The following is an 11,490-nucleotide window of genomic DNA, read 5'->3' as shown; positions in this document are numbered from 1 at the left end:
CTTGTCTGGAATCTTCCAGCTAAGACCTCTCTTGTGGGCCAGTGACTTTTGGCTTGAGCTGCCTCATTTTTCTCCTTTTCTCACAACCCTTCTTTATTCAGAGACACAAAAGAAGGAGACTGGAAGCCTTTTGAAATCATTAACAATGGAAAAAGTTTCCATCTTCCTGGAGTGGAGAAGGGCTCATCTATAGAGACATGATTGTGAAGGTCTGTGAAGCTCAATCTTAACCATCACACTCCATTGCCATGCAGTTATGTCCACCTGGCCCCTAGATTGATCTCTCAGGAAAGGCAGAATGAATCTGTTTCTTCCATACTTCAAGATGTATGACATCAAAGAAAGCTCTCATGTCCTTCCTAAATCTTTTCTTCTCTGATTAAACATCTCGAGTAGGGCAGTAAGAAATCCTTTCAAAACTCTAGATGTACTTTTCCTGAAGATAAGTCCTGTAGTTCTTAATGGAAGCAAGTCTACATAGAAAGCATTTCAGAATGTGGTGAGAACTTATGGTTGTCACAATGATTGTGGGGTGCTACTGGCATATTGTTGGCAGGGCAGGGCAGTCAAGAAAGGTTTGGATCTTGGTGAAAAAAAAAAAGACTGAGGAGGGGCTGTAGCAAGGGCAGATGGGCATAAAATTTTTACTAGGATTTGTGTTGATATGCGGTGTAGTAAGGCCCACTTCCTCCTTCCCTATCACCAGCCTGGGAGCTAATGCTAACATCTCCTGTCTCACTGATCCTGGCCAGAGGTGCTAGATGCCCTGGGAAACAAGAGGCGAGCGGCCTTATACAATGAAGAATCTTTGCCTATTCTGCACAACCTCGAATATTCAAACGTTCATTTCAAGTGGGCAAAAAACTGGTTCATAATTATCTCAGTCTAGAACTCTGTTTTGCATATAATCATAGAGTAGTTTTTATAAAGTTTTAATTTACACTGAATTTTCCAGGAATGCAATTTCTTGTTAACCAAAGGAAGATTATACTTTCTTTTGTTCAGAACTCCACAAAGAGTCATTCACCATTTCAGAAAATCATGGTCACAGACAATAATGCCCCAAATGGTATTTGTGTCTCCAAAATCAATCTGCATTTTTAGATCTCACTATCATAGTGATTCAACTTAGAGGTGCAAACATCTAACGATTTTATCATATCGTCTAGTATAGTTGTACCCAAGCATATGTATAACGAGCACATTTACCTATTTAATTTACAATTAATGTATATTAATTTATTACAAGTCAGCTTTCATTTTCTTTCTGCTTCATTAGGTTAGACTAGTGATTTATGATTTTTAGGTATAAGAGCTAGTTAGTGATCTTATGTATGAATTTCAGAGTTGCAAAAATGTTATATATTTATTATATTGAGAGACTATAATGAGAAAGTATAATACTTTATGTGTTAGTTTCCTATTGCTGCTGTAACAAATTGTGACAAATTTTGTGGCTTAAAACAACATAAATTTATTATCTTAGAGTTCTGGAGGTCAGAAGCCAGAAATGGGGTTCACCTGGCTAAAATCAAGGAGGCAGGCTGCGCTCCCTCTGGAGGCCCTGGAGTGAGAATCCGTTCCCTTGCCTTTTCCCATTTCTTGGCTCATGGCCCCTTCTTTCTCCATCTTTAAAGTGAGCAGCTTAGCACCTTCAAATATATCTCTGACCCTGAGCCTCTTGCTTGCATTGTTACATCGCCTTCTCATCTAATCTTTACCCTCCTGCCTTCCTCTCATAAGGATCTTTGTGATTATACTGGTCCCACTGGATAATCCAGGATAACCTTTCCATCTCAAAATCCTTAATCACATTTGCTAAGTCCCTTTGCCATGTAAGGTAACATGGACAGTAGGACCTGGACATCTTTGGGAGGCCATTATTCTGTCTACCATACTTTAATACTATAATAATGATTGTTCTGATAAGGTTGTGACCCATAGATATAATTAAAGCCCAAGGGTTGATGCTTGCTCTCTTTTTCTGGTCTCAGGGTAGGTAGATTTCTTTTTTGACTATGGGTTGGGCTGAACCTGCTCCAAGAGTGCAGTGTCTACAGAAGAACAACCCCATTCCTACCAGGCTGAACCCCTGGCCCCTGAGAGAAGACTAGTTGTTGTAAAGCACTGAGTTGCCTGAAAATGTGGATATTGGCATTCATTGGAAGCTAACCTGGATTGAAAAACTCTTTTTTATTTATTTTTATTTTTTCCTAACCACTAGATAACCAGGGAGAAAAACTTAATATATTTTTTCTTGGGAACATATGATGTTTACTTTTTGAGGCACCTAACTTGGTAAATGTCTTAAGTGTTTTGCTCTCTGGGATTTATCTGAAGTCACTGAGATATTCTCTCAGCTGTGTGTCCTGACCTAAAAATTGGGATATATGGTCTGACAACAGATTTTTGATGTCCTTTTCAGAGTCAAAGGATTTGGAAGATGCAATTTGGTTGAAGATACATTATAATTTTTGGTACATCTTGATAGTTAAGAGAGGATAATGTGGCAGAATGAATCAAATAAAAGAGTTATCATTTACTGAGAACTTTATGAAGTGCCAAGTGCTATGTTATGTTCTTTATGCATATTATCTCATTTTACCTTCACAACAATCCAGTGAGGTGGAAATTATCACCCTTGAGGTTCCATCTCAAGGTGGTAGTGGCAGGCTCAGAATTTAAACCCACAACAACAAACAAAAAAAGAAAACTATAGACCAATATCTCTTATGAACATAGATGCAAAAATCATCAACAAAATACTAGCAAAACAAATTCAACAGCACATCAAAAAGATAATCCACCATGATCAAGTGGGTTTCATCCCAGGGATGCAAGGATGATTAACCACATAAACAGAAGTAAAAACAAAGATCATATGATCATCTCAATAGATGCAGAAAAAGCATTTGATAAAATCCAGCATCCTTCATGGTAAAAATCCTCAACAAACTAGGCGTATAAGGAACATACTTCAAAATAATAATAAGCCATATATGACAAACCCATAGCCAACATCATACTGAATGGGGAAAAGTTGAAAGCATTCCCCCTAAGAACTGGATGAGGATGCCCACCGTCACCACTTCTATTCAACATAGTACTGGAATCTTAGCTAGAGCAATCAGGCACGAGAAGAAATAAAAGGCATTCAAATCAGGAAAGAGGATGTCAAACTATCCTTGTTTGCCAATGATTTGATCTTATACCTAAAAAACCCTAAAGATTCCACCAAAAGACTCCTAGAATTGATAAATAAATTCAATAAAGTCCCAGGTTATAAAATTAATGTACACAAATTAATAGCATTTCTATGTACTAATGACAGTCAAGCTGAGAGTCAAATCAAGGACTCAGTGCCATCTACAATACTGCAAAGAAGGCTGAGGTGAGAAGATCGCTTGAGATCAGGAGTTTGAGACCAGCCTGAGCAAGATTGAGACCCCATCTCTATAAAAAATAGAAAAATTAGCCAGGCAGGGTGACATACACCTGTTGTTCCAGCTACGCAGGAGACTGAGGGAGGAGGATTGCTTGAGCCTGAGAGTTCGAGGTTGCAGTGAACTATGATGAAGCCACTGCATTCCAGCCTAGGTGGCAGAGTGAGACCCTGTTTCCAAAAGAAACCCTCCCCCCCCCCAGCCCCTGCCAAAGATACTGAGGAATGAGGAATATAGTTAACCAAAGAGGTGAAAGATCTCTATAAGTGGAACTACAAAACGAATGAAATGAAAGAAATCATAGATGACATAAACAAATGGAAAAGCATCCCATGCTCATGGTTTGGAAGAATCAACATTGTTAAGATGTCCATTCTGTCCAAAGTGATTTACAGATTCAACACAATTCCTATTAAAACACCAACATCATTTTTCACAGATCTAGAAAATAATTCTAAACTTCATATGGAACCAAAAAAGAGTCTGAATAGTCAAAGAAATCCTTAGCAAAAAGAACAAATCTGGAGGCATTACATTACTTGACTTCCAATTATACTACAAGGCTATAGTAACCAAAACAACATGGTACTGGTATAAATGTAGACACATAGACCAATGGAACAGAGTAGAGAACTCAGAAATAAAACCGTATAGCTATGACCAATTGATTTTTGACAAAGCAGACAAAAACATACACTGGAGAGAGGATGCCCATTATTCAATAAATGGTGCTGGGGAAACCAGATAGACACATGCAGAAGAATGAGATTATATCCCTGTCTCTTACCATATACAAAAATTAACTCAAGATAGATTAAAGACTTAAATGTAAAACCTGAAACCATAAAAATTCTTGAATAAAACATAGGAATAACTCCTCTAGACATTGGTCTACTCAAAGAACTTATGAGTAAGATCCCAAAAGCAAATACAGCAGCAACAAAAATAAATAAATGGGACTTAATTAAACCAAAAACTTTCTGCATAGCAAAGGAAGTAATTGACAGAGTAAATAGACATGCTACAGAATGGGAGAAAATATTCACAAACCGTACATCCAACAAAGGGCTAATATCCAGAATCTACAAAAAATTTAAACTAATAAGCAAGAAAAAAACAAATAACCTCATCAAAAAGTGGGCAAAATATATGAACAGACTTTTCTCAAAAAAAGATAGACAAATGGCCAACAACCATATGAAAAAATGTTTAATGTCACTAATTATCAGTGAAATGCAAATTAAAACCACAATAAGATACCACCTTACCTCTGTCAGAATTGCCATATTAAAAAGTAAAAAACCCAATAGATATTGGCATGAATGAGGTGAAGAGGAAACACTTATTATGCACTGTTGGTGGGAATGTAAACTAGAACAACTGCTATGGAAAGCAGTATGGAGATTCCTCAAAGAACTAAAAGTAGACCTACCATTCGATTCAACAATTCCTCTACTGGATATCTACTCAAAGGAAAATAAGTTGTTACATCTGAAAGACGCTGGCACCCAGATGTTTACCATAGCACAATTCACAATTGCAAACCAACCTAAGTGCCCATCAACTGATGAATGGATAAAGAAAATGTAGTATGTGTGTTTGTGTGTATAAATACACATAGACACAGACACACACACACACACACACACACACACACACACACACACCATGAAGCACTACTCAGCCATAAAAAGGAATGAAATAATGTCTTTTGCAGCAACTTGGATAGAACCGAAGACCATTATCCTAAGTGAAGTCTCTCAGGAATGGAAAAACAGATACCATGTGTTGTCACGTATAAGTGGGAGCTAAATGAGGGATATATATAGTCATAAAGAGGTGTGATGGACATTGGAAATTAAGAAGGAGGGAGGGTAAGAGGAGAATGAGGGATAAAAATCTACCTATTGAGTACAATGTACACTATTCCTGTGACAGGTATACTGAAAGCCCAGACTTCAGCATAATACAATTCATCCATGTAACAAAAACACTTGTACCCCCTAAATTTTGGGGAGAAAAAGAATTCAAACCCAGATCCATCCTACTCAGAAACTAGTGCTTGTGAACTACTACACTTAGAAAGATCTAGGATACGGGGTCCTCCATAAATATATGCATCCCAGAAACTAAAAATATTACATGGAAGATAAGCCAGAGCTCTAGATCTGCAGGTATCTTTCTTTTCATCCTCAGTGAGAGTTGTCTGGTAGCCAAGAAGAGTTGCATTTAGTTCAATGGGGATTTTAGAACTGTCCCTTCAACGTTCTTACTCCCGGGTAAGAGGAAGGACAGAGCACATTGGTATTTTCCTGGCAGCAGACACAGGTTTAAAGGAAATCTGATAGAAAGACGGCCGGTGGTGGTGTGTGGGGGGGTTATTTTTAAAGCCTGCCTTCTTTGTATCCAGCCTGCATCCAGCAGCATCATCAGTGATGCTAAGAATAGGGAACTCCATGCCTTGGAGTAGGGGTGCTGTGAGAGCCCCAGGTGATATTGGAGAGAAAGGATGCCCCTTGGAGACTAAATAGTTCTGTTATGTATATGTCAAAGGCTCAGTTTAGCTCCTGCAGCTTCTTGCAACAGTCTACCCTTGGCAGAGAGACTGAGAGGGGTGGGGCGAGGGGCCCATCTCACTTGAGAAAGTGCAAGCTGACAGCTGAAGGGCCCCAGAGCAGCAATTTTCAGCTTGCCTCTTCTCTTGGACCATTCCAGCTGTCTGTTTTTGATTGACAGAGGCATCTGGCTGCTAAAAATATTCTACTGACCAAGTGCTCCCTATTCCAGCTAAAGCTGAACATAACTGCAGCCAGAACTTAGCATATACAGATAGTTTCTTCCTACAAAGGAACTTTTCAAAACTTTTCAGGCCCAAGCCCAGAACCACATTAGCCCAGAAAATGGTCATTTTCTGCTCAGTCAGCTTTGCTGGGTGATGAGTGAGACCCTTCCCAGATCATTGTCCTCTTGCCTGTCCCATCCCCACCTCCGGGAAAAGTGGCAGAGGGGGAGGTGAGGGCCCAGTGGCTGAGAGGGGGTGGAGAAGGGGAGGTGGCTTGTCCATTTATAGTCTTGCTCTTTGGGATGCCGAAGGTGCTGAAATAGCAGCAGTGACAAGAGACTTGGCTCAGTGTTAAATATCCACCGTGCTGGTCTGACAGACTCTGAGATGACAATAGGGAGAATGGAGAATGTGGAGGTCTTCACTTCTGAGGGCAAAGGCAGGGGTCTGAAGGCCACCAAGGAGTTCTGGGCTGCAGATGTCATCTTTGCCGAGAGGGCTTATTCCGCAGTGGTTTTTGACAGGTATGAAATGTGGGGAGTTGCCTTCTTCTCTCCTGTTGGTTTGGCTGGTGCCAAATTCTAACATACTTTGCTTTCAAAATCATCAGGGCAAAGGATAAAATTCATGTGATCTTTTTTTAACAAGATGGCACCTTTGCCAGTTGTTTTCTGGCATCGCTTTTTCTGCAAGGGGTCATTGCCAGTGTGATTTGCTGTGGTTCCTGAAAGGATGATAAAGGTGAGCAAAGGCTTTGGGCACCTTCTCCTAACACCGGTGAACTTGGCTGAAAGGGTCTGCTGCTTCCAAATGCTATGAAAGCATGGGAAAAAAAAATAAGGAAGAAGGGAGTGTGCTGGGGGTAGAAAGGTGGGTGTGGTTCTGTGGGAAACATTTCCTTACAGAAAACTCCATGTTTTTAGCTTCTTTTGATATAATAAATAAAGGATAAAGTAATTGTTGAGAGTTTAAAAAATTAATTATAAATACATAAGTACCATAGGAATCCATTTACCTTTGAAAAATTAGAGTATCACCCAATCCCAGTCCCTTCTGCCTTTCTTCAGAGGTAACTTATGTTATTATTTCAATGCATTTCCTTCTACAATGTTCTTGTACAATTACATACACATACTTGCACTTATCAAAATGGATAGCTGCAAATTGTCTATGTTGTCTTTTCTTACAGAAGTGATTTCATACTTTAGATATCATTTTGCTCTTTTCTCTAAACATGTTTTTGATGTCTACCTTTATAGGAACTATAAGTCTGTAGATATTTCTTTTAAATCCCCAGAGATCTGTTTCTTCTAACTACATGTAGAGCTATCCATGTAGAATACATATGCTATATGGATCACCAATTTTAATTGCTGTAAATATTCCACCTTATAAATACATGACATTTTATTTATCCATTTCCCTATTGGGATACATTTGGTGGTTTCCAATTTTTCATAAAAACAAATAATTAAAATCCTTAGCCGTGTCTACTTATACATGTGTGTGATTCTTCTCCAGGGCATATGACTAGATCACACCAATGAGAAACTGCCGCACCAGAGGGTGTGCTGTTTTCAGTTTTAATAGGCTCTCCAAAGGGGCTCTATTAAGTTTACTTTTTTTTTTTTTAAAGCTAACCAATTGCGACTTTATCTATTAAGTTTATATCCCCATTTTCCCCACAACCCTGTCTACACTGGATTACCAAACTTTTAAAGTAATACTAAATCTTTATTTTAAACAAAACTACACAGTGATTACATTAAAATGACAATGTTTTCTGAGATCAAAGTTGGGATGACCTGCTTGACATTTATGTGGTGGGAATCAAGATGGCCTCTGATAATCTAGACTTTGTGATTGGCTCACTGCACTAGCCATCCTGGGAATGGGCACTGCTTTTCAGAGATAACCTGATTAGCTTTCACATTCCCTTTTCTTCCTGCCTACCGAGACCTTCAGGGAGAAGGGTGTGAACTGCAGCATGTGGCTCACAACCACCCGAGGAATATAGGGGGCCCAGGTGACACCGATAGCTCTTCAGGGGCAACTTGTCTTATCTCATTAATTTGCGTGTGTGTCAGGGGAGGGGTGAGTACAGCTAGGAATCAGCTGGATTCAGAGTTAAAACACAACGATCCAGAAACACAGGAACTGTGAACACTGATTTTGGGGCTGCCATCAAGTTGCCACCTGGCCTTGTGGAGAACACCTCCATTTGGTGGCTCCTAGTCCCCAAAGCAAATCTAGGCAATCAGTTTCCCTCTTTCCCTCCCTCCCTCCCTCCTTCTCTCTCTCTCTTTCTTTCTTTCTTTCTTTCCTTCCCCCATCCCTTTTCCTGATTCTGTCTAAAACATAGGAGAATATCTTTTTTTTTTTTTTTTTTTTGAAAAAAATCCCCCTGGGTTTCCCCGGCCAAGGTGCCATGGCATCATCATAGCTCACTGTAGCCTCGAACTCCTGGGCTCAAGTGACCCTCCTACCTCAGCCTCCCAAGTAGCTGGGACTGTAGGCATGCACCACCACACCCAGTGAATTTTTCTATTTTTTTTTTTTTTTTTTGTAGAGACGGGGTCTCACTCTTGCCCAGGCTGGTCTCAAACTCCAGGGCTCAAGTGATCCTCTTGCCTCGGCCTCCCAAAATGCTAGGATTAAAGTTTCTCTTTCAAGAATGTTTAGAGCTGAGTAGGCTTTCCTTTCATTATAAAAGTTATTATTTTAGAAAAGTCAGAAAGAAAAATAAAGATATCACACAAAGATAACCACTCTTAACATGTTAGGTATTTCCTTCCAGCTTGTTTTAAAACATAGGTTTCATTTGTTTGTAATACACAGTTGGGATCTTATTATGCAAGCTATTATGCTTTTCATTTAATAATTTAGACATCTCCTGTACTATTATATATTCTTCAGAGACATAGTATTTAAAGGCTGCACGTTCTTCTGCCACTTGCTGATAACTGGACATTTAGGTTATTTCCATGTTTTTGTTGTTATAAATAATTTGTCATTCATTTGAGGTAATAATAAAACCAACCTTAGTGCATATTGCAGATAAAACGCTACGTTAAATGTTATATTAGGATAGTAATAAAGTAATAAAAATTGGGATTTTGGGGTAAATGATCTTTAAAATGATTGAAAAAAATCTAAAAGAGATGGTTTTTTCGAAGTGCATTATCCAAACTTGTCACTGCACAGATGAGAGGCTGTTCTTTCTTTGGTTATACCCAAGACAGCCCAGAGAGGCATCAAAAGAAAGTTGTATCCACTTTAGGCTTCTGGTGAGGCTCAGCCCTAAAGATAAGAAGGAGGTAGGCCTGAGTTACCCACAAAAGTCACTCTATAAAGGTGGCAAGTTCTAATCCACGTTATCGCAAGACAGGCTTTCTGCCCTACCCTTCCAACGCAAACATGAGGAAAGATTTTATTTTTAGTTGAGCACTGCATTAAATAAAAATTAATTCTTTAAACAATATATGTAATACATATTATTCTAACTACTATTATATATATTCTAACATATACATTATATATTCTAACATATATACTATAAAGCATAGCAATAAATGAATACCCAACTCAGCTAGAATATTCCAACATAGTGTATCTTCTTCATCTTTTTCTATCCTGTCCCATGCCTGCTCCAAAGGTAACTATCTTAAGTTTTGCGTTGCATATTCTACTGCCTTTTAAATAATAGTTTTATCACATAGTTATGTATTTCTAAACAATGTATAATTTAGTTTTTACGTTTTGTTTTTGATCTTTTAAACAAAGGTACAATATTATATGTGGTTTTATGTCACTTGCATCTTTCACTCAATTATTTGTTTTATTATTCATCCATATGGTTTTGTGCAGCTATTAATAATATGAATAAACTGTGTGTTTGTATATACCACAATTAATTTTTCCAGTCTCCTGTAAATGATTGCTATGAACATTGTTGTAGGCTCCCTATCTCTTGAAGAGCAGACACATTGAGGTGTGTATCCCAGGAATGAAATTACTGGGTCATTAATGTATGTGTATTCAGCGTTAAAATATAATGCTGCACTGTGAAATGCTGATTTGCAAGTTTGAATTGTATCTTTGCTAGAATAGGCCCAGCTTAGCGTTAACAGAAACCAGGCCCTTAAATTATAGTCCTTAGTCTGGTTAGGATCTCTTTTTGTTTTTGCTCTTTGGAAAAGCAGATGGTCTGCTTAAATGTAAGAGAGCAAGAATAAAGCTAGGAAAATTCTTTCAGGCTTAGCAAATATGTAGCACTGGGGTTACCATGATCCCTGGCAGGCATGACTGATCAACCAGGAACACCTTGCTCCTGAACTCCAACTGGCCTCAGAATCTTTTCCAGCAGGGCTCTCCAAGGGGCTACAACTGATCAGTGGGAACTGGCATTTGAAACAAAGTCTATTTGCCACCCCTCATAGATGTTTTGATTGGTACTGGAAAGGAGTGAAGGTGAAATAGTACGGTGAGGTCTGCTTACCACGTTGCTTTTCTTGGACACAATATTTTACAGTAGATGAGACACTAGGATGGTGCATTAGCTGGTAAATGTTGCTCTCTGCCCCTTTAGCTCTTCTCTCTGAGGGTTCCTTGTTCTCGGGAGGACAGTGAATGGGAATTCCGCCATACCTTAGCCCACATGATCCTGCTTGCCTTTACGTAAAATGGAGGTAATGTGGGAATTCATGATGCTTTTTGGGGGGGGGTTGGGAATTTTTGATGCTGTTTTTGTTGTTGGCATTGTTCAGATTTTTAAAGCTCATTTTAGAAAATGTATAAATTATAGAAAAACCAAAGGAAGAAAATAATAATTCTTTGCAATCTTACCATTTGGAAAAAACTATTAACATTCTGGTGTATATCCTCTGTTGTCTCATGCAAATGTAATGCATATATAATATTTTCTTGATCCTGATGAGTAGTAGGTGGGGTGGGGGTCCTGGGAGAAACATTACATTAAATGTATACCTTAATGGTAGGACCTATTTCTAATTTCCAGCTATTAAAATATGGGGGAAGAAGTTTATTTTAGAATGGAAGGAAAATGGAACACATACAGTGTGCCACATTTATCAACTCCAGAACACATATTTTGTCAATTACAGGATACGTATTTCATTTTAACATTTAAATCATGATGTATCCTAAAATCTGTGGCTCATTATGGTTTAATTGGCAGAATGATTTTTGCTTTCTTAGTAGTGAATAAAAATGGTGCATTTAATAATCATTTAATGATTTTAATAA

The 11,490-nt window shown here is 38.5% G+C and overlaps 1 protein-coding gene across 1 annotated transcript in view; it reads left to right on the top strand.

Annotated features, from left to right (window-relative positions):
- The first annotated feature begins 6,612 nt into the window (after window positions 1-6,612).
- Window positions 6,613-11,490, top strand: part of SMYD1 (SET and MYND domain containing 1) — a 72,296-nt gene continuing 67,418 nt past the window's right edge. The window contains exon 1 of the mRNA XM_012644190.1: window positions 6,613-6,749. Coding sequence (XP_012499644.1) covers window positions 6,613-6,749 — 137 coding nt within the window. The remainder of the gene's footprint in view (window positions 6,750-11,490) is intronic.

This window comes from Propithecus coquereli, unplaced genomic scaffold, assembly GCF_000956105.1.
Source record: "Propithecus coquereli isolate 6110/MARCELLA unplaced genomic scaffold, Pcoq_1.0 Scaffold208, whole genome shotgun sequence".
Lineage (NCBI taxonomy): Eukaryota > Metazoa > Chordata > Mammalia > Primates > Indriidae > Propithecus > Propithecus coquereli.
The sequence above is the reverse complement of the archived record's forward strand: the minus strand, read 5'-3'. Positions and strand labels throughout refer to the sequence as shown.